Below are 20,185 nucleotides of genomic sequence, written 5' to 3' on the forward strand. Positions count from 1 at the left end.
ATACGTGTCGCGCTTCGCGCTCTATAGCGCCTTTATTAGTAACTAGGTGGTTGCTAGGATAGTGGAACAAAGAAGGTTTTAATGTGTTTACGATCCCCCCCCCCCCCACCCTCTCACACATATATTTCATGGGCATAATAAAAACAAAAAATGATTACAATAAAACAGCATATTTATTTAAATTAAAATGTCAAAAAAAATAAAAAAAAATTCTTTTTTTATTTTTGAAAGATCGTCTGATAAATTATTTAATATGAACAATTTCCCCATGATGGCTTACGTTATACTGTCACGCACTCGAATAGTCGCGCGCGCTGTCCTCTGACAGCTCTTGTTTAAAAAGAGCAATATCGAAGCAATAAGTCCAGAATGACTTCCCCTTGAATATGAGAAAATTTTGAAATCCCGCTTGTTTACGCAATTAATTCCACAGTTTTCATCCAATTATTTCCAAATTTGCACAGTATCTTTATATCAATGAGGACTTGAACCCTATTGAATATGAGCAGTATCGGAGAAATAAGTACACAGTTTCCATCTTATTCTTTCCAAACTTGCACAGTGTTTATAGCAGTAGAGCGATTCAGGCCCCCATGGGCCTCTTGTTTGTAATGGGATATACATATATTTTGACAATTAACTTAATAAACGTACTCGACTGGATTTTGTTAGTAGATACAGAATGAAAAAAGTGTCATTGAAAGCGAATTGTGCTTTTGATGTCCAATAATATATGCACTTATCTGAATAAAATGGCAAAAACGACAACAAATGGTTCAGTGACAATAAACTTTAATTACGTTTTATGTCACTTGTAGTGTGATAAAATGCATATATTGTACATATTTATTTAACACAACATATTTTCTACACACTGAATGAATTTCAGGAAGTTTTACCTTTCCTATCTCAAGAAATTTTACTTTGAGTATGCCTACCCCAATTCATTTTCACGCAATGAATTTAAGTATAAATTTGTATATCACTTCTTTTTTCTAGTTGCTTATTAAAAGCTACAGTTATAAACCATGACATGTGAAGAAATTTAGCTAACTTTGAATTAATATTGATATAATAATACATTAATAATACAATCTTAAGGTCACCTAAAGTAAAAAGGCAACATATGAATACAGGCGCAGTTCACCACAAAATGTCAAAGTTGTCCCAATATTACGTAGCATAAAGATGTATAAGTTATCATGTTTCTTTAAACATGTAGCATAATAATATACAACTTATATTTTAATAAAAACAGCCAGATTAATGACATCTAGATGTACATAATTTAGTATCAGTATAAAGCCATTGCGTGATTTTGACTGGCCGCGTGTCATTTGAAAGCCATATTATCTCGTTCCGTCACTTTTCTTCACTGAAAAACTGACCGATTTTAGGGACCACTTCAGATAAAATATTTTTTGCGTTTGTGACTTTTAGTAGTCCCTCATTTTTTTAGCAATGAAAGTATCCCTAAAGTCATCCTCTCCGGAACCAGAGAATATGGCTTTCAAATGACACAAGGCCAGTCCATATCCCGCAATGTTTTCAGCTGTTGGTCGCCTAAGAGTTTCTCTATGCAACAGCACTTCTAACAATCTAATGTTCTTTGCCTTTAAGGCTTTTCATGACTTAAACAAACTGAATTATGGATTGCAGTAACAGTAAAGATGTGGGCCATATTGTCAGTAATTTAACAAGTTTTAATCAAAGATCCCAGTGCTTCAACATCATCAGGAGCACTGTGGGCGTTGCAGGTTGCCTGGAGAACACGTTCACTAGATCTTCCTGTTTGTGTGACTGTCCAGGATACGATTTTTGAAAACCGGCAAAGAGTATACAAAACTGCTTACACAATTACAAAACGTTTCAAAACAGTATGTGTTCAGCAATGCACTAACCAAAACCGGAAAATCAAACCTGCGCCCATTATGAGCAACAAAAATGGCTCTGGGAAACTTTGCAAGCCAAATCATACAATCATGTAGAGAAGTTTTAATTGATACACTATCAACACTTCCACCATTTACACGCATTATGCCATGATCATCAACAGAGATGCCAATTACTTTCTGAGCTTCGGAAGAAATTGGCACTGTTGTCTTCACATATGTCGAGAACTTAAAACCCGTCTTCAAATGCACAGCAGCAATCTGAGTAATATCAGGCATTACTGTACCTCGAACTGAAATACAAAATTAAATTCAAACAATGCTTATTTCATTAATTTTATAATTCCCCTTTAAGTTTCATTCTGACGCCTTATATGATCGTTGGTTATGAGAAAAATCAATTTTCAGCACAACAAGCACATTACATATTGACAAGTCGTTGAACTCAAATTATCGCTTGTGAAAATAATTCACCATATATATGAATAGCTCAGAATTTTAATATACCTATGCTCCTTCATAAGATTTATTACTTAAAGTAATGAATTTATTTTAAAAAATTGTAATATTTGGAATAGCTTTTAATATTTATAATAACAATCACAACTATTTTTTAGAATGTGCCTGCCCTGGGGTTCTTACCAAAAATCTTTTAAAAAAATGTAATTTTAACAAACTATGAACACAGTGCCTTTAATAAAACAATTATTATTAATATGTTTCATGTTCATCTGGAAAAGGAAATAAGAAGACAGTTGATGAGAAAAAATACTAAAATTTTACACCAGAATAGTCAATAACATTGTATTAAAAGTTAGTTTTTACACTTACTCCATTTCTTTCTCATAAGCATAAATGGCAGCCTTGTTACACGACGCAGTTGAGATTTTCTTGATTGCCTCCCCAGCACGAGCCTCCATCTTCTAAAGATTTCTATTTGCAATAAGCGTTATGTTTAGAGTGGTTAGGAAGTTATTTACCTTCACCGGCCTGCCCAAACTGACTTTCATTGCTGAAAAGAGAATTGAAAATGATAGGAACATGAAAACGAATAAGGCCGTAGTTACTTAATAATGACGTCACAATGTTTTTTCATAGAATCCATTCGTATCATCATTACATTATTAAATAACATGAATGAGCAATCAATTGGATTTAACAACACAAATGCGAAACTAAATTTGAAAACTGAAAATGATGTACACCGGAATGTTTCTTTATATATTACACGATAAACAAATATTAACTGGGAATGACACTTGGAATTTTAAGGGGTCTGAAAATGTGTAAGAAGTCCAAAGATCAATGACAATTGTACAATGATTAAACATTGATAGAAATGGCAGGTTTTAAAATGAAGACATGCATACCTGTTCCAAGCTTGGTATTTACGTCAAAGCATGGCATTCCCCTGGTCTCGAGATGCTGCTGCTTTCCATTAGCAACACGGTCGACTTCTCTACAGTCAGGGTTTTCACAAACAACGTACAAATAACCACTGAGGCCATTTTGTAGTTCGCAAACAATGTTATATATTGTCAAAGGAATGGGACACATATTACAAAACTGACCATACTGTAACTTGTTTAGCAAAACCTCCAGCTCAACGAGTCAAACAATCTTCTTCCATCCCCCCACCCAATTCCGCTTACTCTTTTCACGCCATTTAGCAAATGCGAATAGCTTTTACGTGAGTTATTTTCACACAAATCGCCATCGCAGAGCTCGGTAAATGAATAATTGTTATCGAACACAACGTTGTCGATAGTTGTTTGCTTCTTTTTCGATTTTGCAAATCGCTCGATTTTATTTCGCACTTTAATTTTGCTAAGAAAATGTCAACAACCGTGACGTCATGAACACAAATATTTTATGAAACGAATTAATTTAACTTATATTTGTATTGTATGGTTATTAAATCTTAAAGAGATAAGCAAATTTAACTCTTAAATAAAAAAATACAAATTAATTTCGTGTATTTAGTATAATTTCCGGACTTTACCGTAGATATCGCTTATAGCCGAAACGTTTTCCGAATACGGCGATATCGACCGACTATTCCCGATCTCATTAGGCCCCTACTGCCTTAATAAGTGACTGTAGTGTAACGGTTATCAATAAAGCAATAAACAGTGTAATCGTTGTCGTCTTGTAAAATTGAAGAAAAAACGCGTTAACCAAAACTTGAACAGCAAGAGTCTGCGCTATTGTTAGAAAAACCACAAAATAAATATATTGTGATTATGTTTTGTTTTTATACAAAAACAGAAAGTTTCACCGGTTCGCGTATTATCCCAGTCCCTGTGATCTTATATTATTGTCCAGTCCCTGTGATCAGTTATTAATTAAAAGAATTAGCTTTTCATTATTGGCAATAAATGTTGTAGTAAATGTATTAGGCACAAATGCAGTACTTATTTACACTAATTTACACAAAAAATCACCACTATGCAATATATTCTTAAAAGAAAAATATATACATTGATCCGTAAAATAACTTCTCCTCCCAGAAGCGAAAAATAAACGTATTACATACTAGTCGCCGCACTTCAGTGCGACGCCAATAAATACAGGTCGCGTTCAATGTTTTCATCAAGCTGCAATAAGTGTTTGAGACTGTTCCAGAAAATTACCTCGCTGGACTTAAACGCGCTTCTCTATTTGGTCGATACAATCTATTCGTGTTTTTATAGAAAAGTGATTTGTTTTTACCACAGGTGGTTAGCGTGTGGCTATGATATTAATTAGTGAAAACATCATTTTGAATGATAAATAATCATATTATAACGAAATATTAACTTTTCTGAAAAAAAAATTCACTATCATATATATATATAACAAGGTATGCAACTCAAAATCACCCCAAAACGGGGTGCATCGCTTTGAACAGCCATATCTTCATCAAGTGTGCAGCGATTTTCACGATCTCGGTCTTATTCAACGCAGAAATGCATTTCCTTTCTGGAAATGTATGTCTTGCAATATTTTACAAATGCTGGGTCAACTTTTAAGAAATAACACGATACACAACACGCATGACCCAGTTGACAGTGATCATGCAGTCTTTATGAATGAAAGCTCCAGTTGTAAAGACACACCTCCGCATTGGACCAATGAAATCACTCGTATGTTTAAAATGTCATTTAGTTGAAATGTATGTAAACAAAGGTTTCAAACGGCGCTGGACAGTTAGTCTTGATGCATAATGTAACGACAAGAACGGTAATAATGTTTTTTCATACGTTATATTGAATTATGGTATCGAACTACATGAACTTTGTAGGGAAGTTGCCCTTTACTCCGTGAAGATTTCAGTCTGAAAGACTGCATGATCACTGTCAACTGGGTCAAGCGAGTTGTGTTTCGTGTTATTTCTTGAAAGTTGACCCAGCATTTGTAAAAATATTGCAAGACATATACATTTCCAGAAAGAAAATGCATTTCTGCTTTGAATAAGACCGAGATCGTGAAAATCGCTGCACACTTGATGAAGATATGGCTGTTCAAAGCGATGCACCCCGTTTTGGGGTGATTTTGAGTTGCATACCTTGTTATATATATATTTGATAGTAAATTTTTTTTTCAGAAAAGTTAATTTTTCGTTATAATATGATTATTTATCATTCAAAATGATGTTTTCACTAATAAATATTATAGCCACACGCTAACCACCTGTAGTTTTTACAGGCTGTGTCAGTGGGTCGCCATTTTTGCCCAATTAGCATCGGCCATTCATAGTATTTTGTAATATTTTATGAACCAACGTCATGATTATATTGCCGTTTATTGGATAGACATTTGGTCACTTGTCGTCTATGCAATACCAGCAGATGGCAACAAGAATTTCCTACCTGATTAGAACTTGTTTGTTTATTAACATTTGAAATAAAAACCATTTAAACGCTTCTTCTATCGTCCTGTGTTATCATTGAATTGTTTTGATTTCAACGAGACAAACTGCATTATGATATAAAACATATGTCCCTATCCCAACGTTTGTCACGTTTCTTAATATAACGCATTGTCACTTCTTGTATTGAAGTATTATGCCATGTGCAAAATTCCCATTACAATTTTATCACAACATTTAGATAACAGCGGGTCCAAGAAAAGATGTGTTTTGGTTGATTGGTTTATAAATATGGCTCTATTCAGCATAACATATTGTAAGTGTGAAATGCTTATAATTGCTTGTAAATCTCTGCCGCAGAAACGTTCTTCACATTATGTTACTGCTTGTCAGTATATGGAGTATTGTATATTTGTAGAGTTGGGTATATATCACCTATACTAACAACATAAGTAGCACTCGCTCCGCCCACGAACGCAATTACTAATTGAGATATTGCAAATAAACTTCGTATTTTGCAACCGAATGTCTTCGCTCGGGCTTTCAGTTGGTGTGGGTGCGATCATAGGGTTTCATGTCACCATAATATATATGTAAATAAAGAACATGAATTGAGACAACGTATTGAAACTATATAATTAGATACTTCTAATCGAAACTTGCCTGTCGTTGAATATGGGTGTGTAGAGTCAATATAACCGTTACTAAGTATATACAAATGGCATAAAAGGCAAGCCATAGCTCACGGTTTACTTTGATCCTTGCAATCATTCATCACTTTTACGCAAAGCACACTGAAAGCATTTGTAATTATTAACCCATTTATTCCTAGTAACTTCTCCGATCCTTATAAATTGGATCAATTTATTTCCAAAATTAGGTATGTCTAGTATATTTATTTCTATATTTATAATGTTTCTTACAGAAATTCTGTAAAGCAAACAGCGCGGACCCTGATGAGACGCCGCATCATGGTGAGTGGATTTTCTGGGTCTACGCTGTTTACCAATGCCTTTTTTCTGGACGCTAGGCATAAATGGGTTAATTATACAATTGATTATAAATTACATACTTTTTATAATACGTATTGACTTCTAACGCTGTTAACATATATATTTCGCTTCTCCTAACGTGAATTAGTATAATACATAGTACTAATTTCATCCATCTTATATAACTTCGGCAATTATTGTATACATTAAAAAAATGTCCCTAATCCGTTATTGAAACCTATTGCTCCGATATTGCTCTTAACAACAAAATAATTCTCAAAATAGTGTTTGCCTATGTATTCTCTGTTAAACAACAGACACAGTGGCATATTTGTGGGAATTCTTGTTCACTGTTTAGTTTCTTCCACATATGTATGGCCAAAAAAAGTGTTTTGAAACACCACCGACAAAATTATTTCAAATACACATTTCATGGGTGACCCTGAACGAAATTCATAAAAGCTTAATTCATGTGTTACATATGATGGTCGTTAGGGGCTGTTTTCGTATGTCAAATGTATGGCAGTCATTAGTCGGGGAGCGATTTCCTTGTATGGCGATAAAGAAATTATTGAACATTACAAGAAAAAAACAATAAATGGATTTTAAAATATTTTAACAGAAAAAATCGTTTCGTGAAAGTCTACACATTCATACAATGACTGTGCTTTGTTAAAACGCGATTGTCACGGGGTTTGACAGTTCTCCTTTTATAGCATAGACAATTTTTTTTAAAGTTTGAAAAAGTTAAAAAAAAATCCTCTGTTTCAGTGTTTGATTTACTAACACAATATTTTCTTGTTTGTGCAATTTCTATTTATACAATGTCCTAAATATTTTTCTTTAAAATATTGTTTTTTTTTGTTAGCAGACGAGAATTATTCTATCGTCACATCAGTTTCCACTGCCTTCACGCCTTGCAGAAGTCACATTCGGGACCGCAAACATCACAAATCTCAGACCCCCGTATGGCTGCAGGAACATAGAACTCCGTAACTTGCTTTGCTGAAAGAATATTTAAAAAAGTAGATAAACATATTTAATACTGTATGTGTTAACCACTTGGAGTTAAATTATAAAATACCGTTAAACATTAAAAGTAATTAACGTTAAATCATTTGACAAAACTACCTTACGACATTCGATAAGAATAGTTATCTGTTCTTTTATAGCTTCTGAACTAATTTAATCAAGATAAATTACGTTTTCATGTAAGCGAAATAATATTCGATGTATTCAACACTAACTTGATATAATTGCATCAAAGAAGGGGACAAACAAACCATTACACAAAACACATGGGGGTTTTGTCACAATTTTTGTAACAGTGTTCTTTTCATATATATTAATAGTTAATTTATTAAGCATATTTGCAAACACCTACCAGGATTGTAATAATCGAATATTCTAACGGGAACAGGTTGAATCCCGGAAACCATCCCGGACCTATGGAAGGTCAAGGTCGTGCACGTGTCCTTCGAGGAAATCTGAAACATTTGATAAAATTCAATGATTATTCTTCTTTAAATGCCAAAAATGTGTGAAATTTAACTGTACACATACGCATATATACAAACCACAAACAAAGCAACGCGATTATTAATAGTATGACGATAATAAAATACAAACTCTTGTCAATTATATTTCTCCTCAATCGGTATCGCTGTTTATTTTTAAAATATTACTAATAACCTGACATTTTTTTGTGCAAAATTACCTCATCGAAGTACAAAACGACCTTTCTTGAATCTAATTCTAGTCGCTTATGAACCGGTGCAGAAACCACGCTGACCAAATCCGGGAAAAAACCGGAAGGAGTTCCCACCTCCATGACGGCCATTGAACTCGTATTATTCTCGAGCCACCTGGTGTGAGAGTATGTCATGTTGCAAATTTATCCAGAAAATATTCTGACTAGGATTACCGTACTGTTATGCTTACTGGCATTCTGGTATTTTGGTGTGTACAACTAATGTATAACATAAAATAATAAAATAGCAAAACAATAACGGGTTAGGTATATTTCCAGGGGACATAGAGTACTGGTCCATGATACAGAAATATCATAACCTTAGTGAGGAGACACATATGAAGATATTAACTCCTTTTCATTTGTCAGGTTTAAACTCGACCGTGTAACATACATGAATAAGATTTGTTCAATATCAATGTTCACGCCAGACGCTTGCTATAATATCGCTTTGTACATATACAATTCGCCATTAACAAAAAGGTCTTATAGTAACGAAAAGCTAACATTATTTGGAGCGCTGATTGTAAAGGGGGGAGGGGCAATTCTATTAAGGCAATGCCATTATTTCCTCGACATCAATCATTTACAACTTTTAAATAAAAACCAACTGGAAATTTCAAATTGAAGTATTTTAACATGTATAAGTGAAATTATAGACGTTAAGACATAAAGAAGCACGATAAGACGTGAAAACTAAATATACATTTTAATTATGTTTTTCGTTTTTTGTTCAGATTTTGTATTCATTTCATCATTGTATATTTGAGAACGAAACTTTGCTCAAATGCAAAACATTTCCATAAAATTTAGAACAACAAATCCAAATATTCACTTACTTGGCGCATGCGCGAATTTCAAAATCGTTAAGTGTTTCCTTCTGAAGTGACACTCTGAGCTCAAAACTTTGCTTTTGATCGTCATCATCGATATTGTAAGAAACTTCGACCTGCAATTAGATTAACTTTAATTTGAACAATGTTACACAGGCAAAGCACGTGACATTTTTCAAATTAAATATGAAGCATTCTGATGGACCCTATATATTGTAATACTATCACACGCGCAGGCATATTTTCTAATCTAAACGATTCAATTGAAATAGCTTCTAACCTGAACGAGGGCCATTCCTTGTCCACTCGCAGTAATGGTAACTTCTCCAACGGCCTTTGGTAACTGTCAAAACATAAGACAGATTAGGAACAGATGATCAATTATGATTATACAAGATAATGCGTATTAATTTGTGTGTTTAATAGAGATTGTGCTGCAAACATTTATTTACAAAAATGCACGCGTGCAGTTTGGTGTTAACATACATTTTTGTAGTTGGTTAAATGCCACAAGTTTTGAGGCAGAATATTAGGTCTAAGTTCATGCTGTTTATAGCGAATCACATACTTTGCGTACACGTTTTATTGATGGTTAAAACTAAGCATGCGATATACAACAATCCTACCAACATCTTCAATAAGGAAAATAACCCATTTACTTGCAAGTCTGTCTTAAAGACATATATATTGAATAAATCACCGAATGGTTTACTTAAAATATTGCATTAATAATCATGAAGGTATCAACAAAGGAAAGCCAAGCGGGTCACTCCATTTTGTTTGAAAAAGTTATTTCCTATTGCTTTCTTAGAAATGTACATCGCCCTGTATCAACAGTTATGGTTTCTACACAAAATAAGACAAGTAAACATTCAATCGCTTTAACCAAAGTTATATTTGAATAAACACATAATACGATCCATTGTCCGCTACGACGCTTCCTTGAATGGCTTTCACTTACCTCACGCGTTTGTAGGACTCGAGCGTTCAAGCTGTTTATCAAAAAGGTCTCGCTTACACCTGTACCCACGATGTTGACATTCAAGTTGAACGAATCCGAGAAGACCAGAGCGGCCATTTCAGCCAAGGCTTGTAAAGCGACGACCGTGTCCTGAAAAAACACAAGGCGCACATCAAAGTGTTTGTAAGTGTCGTTTAGAATTGCATAAGTTTTTGAGACATTCCATAACTGTGATACCATCGGTAAGTAGTTGGCTGAGCTAATTATGCAAGCCAACAAGACAAACGAAAGTATATTGAGGAAATCATTTGTAATTTATACACAAGGTACTTAATGCTTTGAGTGGTTGGGAAGCAGTTAACGTCTTATGAAACCCGCAATGTGAACATGACATTCGTGTTATAGAAAACGCCACGTGACGTCTTAGAGCAGCCATTAGGTTTCGGTATCCTGTAAAATTATTGATGAAATTGAAATATATATTGTTAAACTTCACGACATCCCTAATTATGTAAACCATTTTCGTGGTCTGGTTAGATAACTAACCGCGTTCAGTCCTCGTGTCCTTCAACGATGACTTACGACATTTACTGCAAATAAATGTACAGTTATTCCCATGAAAAAAACTATCTAACGTACATTCATCGGATTTATGACTAAAACATATTAGTGTCAGCGGTTTTTCCATTGATTTATAATCTGATGCTTCACTGTCAGGATGAATTTATTTCAAATTACGAAAAGGTCAATGCTTCATCCCGTACTTTGAATTTCATCCATGTCGTATTTTACCTCCACAATAGAGAGTTATAGTTAAATATAGTTAAATATGCAAACCGCAAAAACATAACTTAATTAAAGTCGTCCGATGCGTTTGAAAATAAGCCAATGTGTTATCATTTGATTTTGGTAATGATCGATTCTTCGATCCACGATTTTCTGGTGTTCTGAATTATGAGTACATTGAGATGACTGGGGAGCTTTTGAGGAGATATTGGTATGAACATTTTGCAAATGTTATGTTGCCTCGCCAACATCAAATTGACTGCGACTTTAATTGTATAAATAAACTAACATATTATATCTTGAAGAAACATCTAACACACATTAATCTAATATATGACTGCAACATATAAGTCGAGGCGGTGTTACCATTTTATGTTCATATGATATTTCACAGTTTATACTGGAAGAAGAAGTGTATTTTGAATAGAAAAAAGACAATGCTCCCCCACTTGTAATGCCCTCGATTGTGTAATTTTACCACCACAATATGGACTGTGTTTATAGCAAATTCTTGTGTTAATAGCAAAGTCACGAACAAGTTAATCAACGTTCTGGAATGAAGTGGTATGATGAAAATTTAAAATAAGCCAATACATGTAGTTTTATTTTATGTTGGTAATTATCGATACAATTGCTTCGATCTACGATTTCTGGGTTCACAATTAATAGGAGTTTTAGATGATCGGTAGCTTTTGAGACGATGTTTTTTTATTCAAATTCACATACGCGTCTCTCTGCATAGGTTTAATATTTGCGAGCCATAAAATAACATACTATTACTTTATACAAACCTGCGTGGATGAGAAACCTCCTTCAGCGTTCCGTTGTGCGGTGATCCACTTGAGCACTTGAAGTCCGTTTTGTCGGTCAGCCTTGATGGCAAGCGACAGTAGCACGTACGATGTGAGCTCTACATCAACCGCAGCGCCCTTCCGGCTCTCCCAGGGCTTTGTACTTCCAGTCGTGGTGGTAATCGCTCGTTCCCAGTGTTTCGTACCCGCTAGAAACAATATTTTAAACAACATATATTAACTTTATATTAGTGCACTCTGTGGCTATTGAACTTGATCTTATTTCCTTCTACAGCATTGTCAATACGTTTCAAATGCGAGGAAATATACTACCCATACAATCACCGAACAATCATTGAACATAAATGCTGACTTAAAACAGTTTGTTTTTGAGATAAGTTGAGATGCGTCATTCAAAACTAAGTGTTATTCCATATGCAGCTGGTATAGCTTCAGACCAGCCTGCGCATTCGCACAGCCTGGTCAGGAGCTACCATTCCCGCATTTTAGACCACGCCATCTTGAGTGTTGTTGTAGCGGACCGGTAGATCATTACATTACTTCTAAAATGCGCATGCAGGTGTGAATGTCCGATACCAGCATATCGCATGATACACATTTTCGTTTACGCGGGTTAACAAATAAGGGTTTACCATCGACGATTGCTTTGGATTCTAGTTTAGCAAGAAGCTGATCCGCGTTTGGACGTGCAGCCAGCTGTAAGGCGTACAGCATCTGAGCTTGTTCGTACGTATCCGTTAGTGCGTCAGCCTTCCCTTCCAGATACGCTAATGCCTTGTCCTTGGCAGCGGAAATGACATCAGCAACCTTGTAATAATCATTTATAGTTCAATAAACGAGAACTTCTTTGTTTCGTTCAACACTTTATTCCAACGTTGTACTCGCCACCACATAGAGATTCAAAACATTCATCATAACAATAATATGAGCAAACACCACAGGTGGAAATACCAAATAAACCAGGTTTTAATTGTTTAGCAAAATATATGTATTTACTTAAATTACATTAAATTTGCAAGCTTGGTTTGCACGTTAGATAACGCCAAACACAATTAAGGCACAATACCTAAATCGAAACTCAATTTATTAGGCGGAAACTATTCTTTATGAAAGGTGAAATTAATCTGGAGAGCTACTGAGGTGCAATCAGGAGAAAGGACTCCGTTTATGCTTTGAATATCTAACATTTTACCACGACCTCTGAATGCAAACACATGTTTTTGAACAGAAACCTTTTGTTTGATGCAGCCGAAGCTCAAAAGCCCCATAAATTTACAAATACAATTAATTTCTACCTGTTGTACGGATCGCGCCTCAAACATAGCAGCCATTACATACGCAGTCAACGTGACGTCACCACTGGCGGAACCTCCCTGAAAAAGACAAACTGATTTCAATAATTAACGCTACAGGCATTCGTAAAATACACATCTTCAGGCACATACAAATAACTTATTATAGATGGAAAGACACCATTTAGAAATGCGTTTAGTTTTTATCTTGAGTTTTTAGAAATGTTATGTACTGGTTCGCATGATGCATTATATGTATGTTTCCGCATAGTGTTGGCCGTGTATGACGCACATCATGCGAAAAAAGGGTCCAAACCAGCTTGCGCATCCGCCGCTAGAAATAAATGGCAGCAAGCAACATCGAAAACACAATGATGTAGTACTATTGGATGTGTCACTCTGTTGAAAACACAACGAAAAGGCTATTTCAAATACGATTAGCATTTTAAAGGGACTTGTTCACAGTTTGATAAAATAACGATTTCAAAAATGGAACATATTCAAAAATGATGTAAAAACTATGTTTAAAAAAGCGAAATAATTCTCATAACAAAGACAAATGTTTGAAATATTGTTAAACGAATAGTCATCATTCGAAAACGGTAAAATAATAAAGCGTTTGTAACGCTTTTGCTCGATCATTTTGAAAATACTTCGAGTATTATTATATCGGTTATGTTCCCTGGTTATGACACATTTCAAGTTAAAATTCAATTGCTTGGAAATGTAGAAGTCTACTCCCAATTTTAGAACATTCTACGCTTCTGTCATAGAAAAATTGCTAAGTTAAGAGCCATACAACTCAGAACGGATGGATCCCTAGGCATACCAAATGTGTGTTGAACATCTATTATTTATGATGATGGCATATTTTATTGTTCAACTCAATCGTTGTATACATATAGAAGTGGGTTGCTGAACAACCTTAAAGCATATTATGCGGACAGACCGACAAAAAAAAACACGAACCGACCGATCGAAGGCGCGGCTCAAATATATCCCAGGTCAAACTTTAGTTCAACAACGTTTCTGTCAATCAGATGCAATAATAACCTGCATTTCCGTATGGATGACGCGGCCGGGCTCTGCAAACGATCCATCCGGGCGCTGTTGTGATACCAGCCACGTGACAGACTTGGAGATGACGGCGTCGTCAATGAAGATGTAAGGTTTCGCCTGAACAAATGACTTGACGACGAACGCTGTAAGCCACGTGCTTCCGGATTTGTCGCTTTCCCCGAACGCGCTGAAGGAGCCGTCCGCATGGCGGTAGGTGAGCTCGCGTTGATAGCCTACAGTCGTAAATTAAAGTATAATATCCGTAAAAGAGCGACGTATTTAAAGACTGGCATATCGATTATTGCCAAACATAAATCAATGTCATACTTGATATTTATGTGAGTACTATATTTGATAGGACGGCATTCGTAGCCTTTCAACATGAAAATGGTTTTTTACCATGTATTTTTTAAGAAATACAAATAATATTCTGATTAAACAACACAACCATTTCATAAACATATCACGCATGAATTTCAACAAATGAGCCGCGTTCTGAAAACTGGGCATAATGCATGAGCGTAAAGTGTCGTCCGAGATTAGCCTGTGCAGTCCGCACAGGCTAATCAGGGACGACACTTTCCGCTTTTATGGTATTTTGAGTTTCAAGGAAGTCTCTCCTTACCGAAAATCAAGTTTAGGCGGAAAGTGTCGTCCTGATTAGCCTGTGCGGACTGCACTGGGATGACACTTTACGCACATGCATTAAGCCCAGTTTTCTCAGAACAAGGCTCAAATGTTCTATGGTCTAAAGGACACACTTAACATTCTCAGGTTAGTACTAAAAGGTTTCCATACCCTTCTCCATAAATTCCTTAGCTTTGTTCATAACAGTCGAGTCAAGATTATTTGTTGCTTGGAGATATTTGACAATGAATATATTGGGTGCGAAGTTCAGCATGTTTTGTTCCCCACACCCAGTGGGTAGTCTGATAAGGTTGTCCAATCCGTTGATGCTGGGGCCCATTAGGTCTCCAACTGCAGTGACCTTGACCCTTTCCGACCCGGGAACAGTTCGGAGTGGATACTCTACGTTGATTTTCTTGGACTGGGTCCCAGAGGTTTTCAGGTCTATTATGAATGGGACATTGTATTCACGCGGTGATCCCTCAGCCTGTGCGTGCAAAATAAACACGTGAACAAAACAGCGAAAATATACTCAAATAAAAAGATATTTGGGTAAGCAGTGGTAACCCGACAATATGTAAAACCTTAAAAACTGAAAAACATCACTATAATTATTTTATCACATGCTATACCCTGTTTTCCATGTAATACAACCATTACATATTTTTTTTTATTACACATGTGTAATACAACATTTTAAATCGTTTTCATTGGCTTAGTTTTCGTTTATTGACCAATCGCATTTTGTTATTTTGCTGCAATGCGTCAAATGACGTCACGAAATATAAACAACATTCGGGATTTATCATTATGTTTGCGTAAATATTTATTTAATTTGCTCATTTAAAAGCATGTGATAAAAAAGATCTGTCACTCGTTGTCATATCATACCATATTTTATTTAACTCGTCCAGGAAATTCGTTAGTAAGCTCGCCAAAGGCTCGCTTACTAACAAAATTCCTTAACTCGTTTAAAAAAAATATGGTATGATATGACAACTCGTGGAAGATCCTATATTTATTCATTTAATATCCTAATTTTGTTTTGATATCGATAATTAAGTAATAGTTAAATTTTATCAGCGAATTATGTGTTCTATCATATATAAAATGTTAGCAATGTGTGGATTGTTTCTACCTCAACAACAAGTTTCTTGACCACGTGGTCGGCCATCATGGTGGTCTGCGCTCGGACGGAGATGTCCACCAGACCGAGTTTAGTTGGAATAATGGGGAAATACAAGGCAGCCACCTCGTCTGGTTGTACCTAAATATAATTAAGGATTTGTTTGTCTCGATCATTTGATCGGTAACTGTTTGACAGTATTTCTGCCAAATAATGATTGTCGGTTAACATCTTGCAAGACCATTCAACGCAATAATTACGTCGATCCAACGCTGGAGTTAATTCCTTCACGCCTCAAATTGACAGTTGGTTATCTGATAAATGACCTTAAACTAAACAATATTGGTTCGTGCATTCTATCTTTTGAGATTAAAAATGTATTTAAGACAAATTTAATAGCCATTAATTTCTGCAAATAACCAGTACGATACTCTTTAAATAAAACGGGGGCTGATGATAATGGCGACGAAATTGATGATATATATCCTTTATGGTACCATATCGTGTACACAATACATTGCCATCTTCATTATCATCGCATTAAATTGGGATTGATGTTGTTGATGTTGTTGTTGCTGATGATGAGGAGGAGGAGAAGGAGGAGGATGAAGAAGAAGAAGAAGAAGATGATGATGATGATGTTGATTACGACGACAACGACGACGGCGATGATGATGATGATGAGGAGGAGGAGGAGGATAATGAGGATGATAATGAGGATGAGGAGGATGCAGATGAAGATTAAGATGATGATGATGATAATGATGATGAGGAGGAGGAGGAGGAGGAGGTGGAGGAGGAGGAGGAGGAGGAGGAGGAGGAGGAGGAGGAGGATATTTTTTCAGGTATTTACCTTGATGACTCGGGTTTGATCCTGTGAGACGGTAGTCTGGCTTGTTCCGGAAACCATGAGGTTATCGAACTCTGTACTCCTCTCTAAGGTGACGTAACTCTGAATTAAATCCAGTGAGCGTGAAACTCTAGCAGAGTAAAATAAGAAAGTTGTCTCCATTGGTTGTTATTATAAGACGTTGTCACACCAACTACGTTTGTTTTAATTGTAGGTTTTTAGTATTCTTTTAAGGATTATCTTGTTTAATTTGTGTTACATATATCACTAAATAACATAAAATGTAATCCTGGTGTTTCATTGAAAGGCACTAATTGCTTTCCAAAATAGCACTAAATAAAATAACTCGAACTTAAAAACTATTATTATGCAACATACATCTTTAAAAATGTGGCGTTTATAACGAAATCAATCTGTTAATACCCACTACAATAGTCAAATGTTTTAAGTATTGGCGCTTGAATATCGTTTGAATCACATGGATTGCAAAATCCAAGTTACGAAAAAAAGTAAGATTCACATAACAAAAACAAACACAGCCATAATAGTTACAGTATGATCATATTGAAGTATTAAATAAGTTTAATTTTATTTTCGGGAATAGTCATCTGACATTTTTCATCTCAACAAATTAAGGGTCATGCACCATCCTGCCATAACATACAAACACAGTTTCGTGACATCAACAAATATACTTATTGAGTTATTTAAGATTTTCACGACAGACGGCCGGATTGTTTAGTACTTACAGTATCACTTTTTCCATTTTTATTACAAGTAATCTGACCTTTGAACTCTGGTCAAAACGAAAGTAAGAAAGATTCTTTACACTGCCCTTGCATACAAATTGCATGCCAGTACTGATTGAGAAATCGCAGGACCCAGTTATATCATATGTACTATGACTTGTAAGTAAATTTTAATTTTAAGTGGCGAACGAACAGACAGACGAACGGATGAACAATGGAAGAGATTGAAAGACGGACAGCTCAATATGTAAACAAAGTTTTAAGATAACATCTTCAAATAATATCCAATGTAATGTACTAATGGAAATATCGCAATATTAATGTGTCTTCCTTTTTTAGTGACAGAAAAAAATAAAGGATCCATAAAGGCAATGTAAAGGCATTGGTTTATAGTGTGATTTGATACTAGGCTCAACTTCAGCCGACGTTCACCCCTCCCTTCCAATCACTGAGGTATAATTAGTCCGTAATGTAAAATCTTTAGATAGATCATTATAAGTATACAAAATTGTACCCGAATTTCCTAAGTATTTTCGAACAATCTGTGTACCCAGTTAAGCAGAGAAATAGACAAACAGACAGACGGAAGGTCAAACATACTTACATACAGACAGACGGACGGACGGACGGTCAGACATACATACATAATGACGGGCGATAATAAAGGGAGACAGACAGTTATACGGACGGTTATACAGACATACGGACAGACAGATAGACAAACAGACGGTCGGTTGGACGGATGGACGCATTGAAGGACGGCCTGGCATACAGACATGACCTCAGCCGTCACATACATACAAAAATAAATGTATTGTGAACTTCCGTGAATGCATGTATATTATATCGCACTTTGCCAACTTACGGTCTGCTGTAGTGGACTGTAGTTATGAATGTTAACTTGCAGGACGATTTTCTCTCCTCGGATCACGGAATATGGCAGATTGACAGACACGAAAAACGGCAGAGTTACTTGAAGCTGCAGGAGAACAAACTCACAAAGTAATTCATTGTTAGAAGAACAAAAACGATGTGAAATGATCCGTGTATTGGTTATAAAATCAATTTACAATGGATCAACCTGCGCAGATTGCTCCGAGATGCCCAGCCCTGTCTGTGGGTGCACCGCAAACGCTGTCGCCACCCAGGAGGTGATGGTATCGGGCACGGTCTCGTCAAAGTGCGCCACGCCCCCTGACCTGTAAGGACCAGTTGCAGTTTAATTAAGTAAATAAAAACATAAGGCACTGTACAAATATTCCTATAAGTCTGCGTAAATTAAAACACACACACATTAATATATAATGAATGTTACTAGAAGAAATGCGGAGGCAATTGTCTCTTTAGTAAAAAAAGCTGCCACACTTTACGGAATGCCTTGTTTCAATGTGGAATGGGGTATACAACAGTATTGATATTGTTTTCTTTTCGAGCACAATATTTGCTCAAAGGCACAACCTTGAACATATGTAAACAAAACATGACGGGATATGACTGCTTTACATAAAAAAGCGACCGTACGGTACAACTTGGCTTTTCCACAGCCATGTCTCAGGAAACAGTTTTCTCGTCTGCTGCACAGGCGCCAAATCTTTTGGTGCGACAACAATGTCCGTTTCCATTTGGAGTGGTAAATTCACTCTTCTACTTTCAGTCATCGATGAAAGTGCAGCAACATGCATCGCCGGCATTGCTGATCTTAGCGATTTCCAACCCCATGACAATGGCATTGGTTCTGGTTCAGGAATATCTGTTCATAAACACATTATGCACATTTTAGAAAAAAATAATTAAGGCAACTTCAATGTCTGCCATCATACTTCAAATTACATAAGTAATATATTTTTTAAAGCTATCACATCATAGGAATACAATGTTGCTTTTGAATAACTGACTTGTATTCTGCATAATGACAAAATTAAAATGACGTTATCTTAGCTCAATTTCTCAACATAATAATTTTCATAGAGAGAACGAGTGGTATTTAAATGTTGACACTTCTCGAAAACTGATCTTGACGGACATAATACCGGGAAAATATCGTGACTGTCATGCATCCAAAAATAACGCGGGGCCATAACTGTTAAAAAAATAATAAAAAAACTCACATTCGTACACGGTAGCGTCTGTAAGGACAACAACCCCGGAGTCCTGAAATTATACGCATTTTGGGATTTCATCTTCAAATCTTTCCGTTCGCATGCAAAGGGTCTAGTTAAACTTTATGTATTCCTTTGCTTCATTAAAAAATAACTTTTGTAAAAAGAACAATATTTACAATTATTGTGACAAAACATTAGGGAACACCCAATCCCAAAACACAGTGGGTCGCTTACATCGATAACGTCTTTGACGTCTTCGCCGCCAACCGGAAGTGGCCATCGCCAGCAGAACCAGTCGCACACCGGAACACGATGTGCCGAGGATTTCAGACGCTTCAGTGAGTAGCCGTGTAAATCTTGTACAACCTTGATATATCAAACATATTGGTCATATTAGAAATATTGGAATATTGGTCTTTATATTAGTTAAAGAAATATTAATACAGTAAGGCTGTATGTTGTCGAATCGGGATGATACTCATTTGGCGACAAATAACCTATATT

The 20,185-nt window shown here is 35.8% G+C and overlaps 1 protein-coding gene across 1 annotated transcript in view; it reads right to left on the reverse strand.

The window, feature by feature from the left end:
- The window catches only part of LOC127868986 (CD109 antigen-like), a 201,784-nt gene that overhangs the window by 153,801 nt on the left and 27,798 nt on the right, over positions 1-20,185 (reverse strand). The window contains exons 17-29 of the mRNA XM_052411213.1: positions 19,916-20,047; positions 19,688-19,730; positions 19,101-19,329; positions 18,661-18,778; positions 18,445-18,558; positions 16,834-16,932; positions 15,993-16,121; positions 15,026-15,341; positions 14,222-14,460; positions 13,172-13,249; positions 12,509-12,683; positions 11,856-12,064; positions 10,279-10,428 (exon numbers count right to left, since the gene is read on the reverse strand). Of these exons, the coding sequence (XP_052267173.1) occupies positions 10,279-10,428; positions 11,856-12,064; positions 12,509-12,683; positions 13,172-13,249; positions 14,222-14,460; positions 15,026-15,341; positions 15,993-16,121; positions 16,834-16,932; positions 18,445-18,558; positions 18,661-18,778; positions 19,101-19,329; positions 19,688-19,730; positions 19,916-20,047 (2,031 nt within the window). The remainder of the gene's footprint in view (positions 1-10,278; positions 10,429-11,855; positions 12,065-12,508; positions 12,684-13,171; positions 13,250-14,221; positions 14,461-15,025; positions 15,342-15,992; positions 16,122-16,833; positions 16,933-18,444; positions 18,559-18,660; positions 18,779-19,100; positions 19,330-19,687; positions 19,731-19,915; positions 20,048-20,185) is intronic.

Source organism: Dreissena polymorpha, chromosome 2 (genome assembly GCF_020536995.1).
Source record: "Dreissena polymorpha isolate Duluth1 chromosome 2, UMN_Dpol_1.0, whole genome shotgun sequence".
Lineage (NCBI taxonomy): Eukaryota > Metazoa > Mollusca > Bivalvia > Myida > Dreissenidae > Dreissena > Dreissena polymorpha.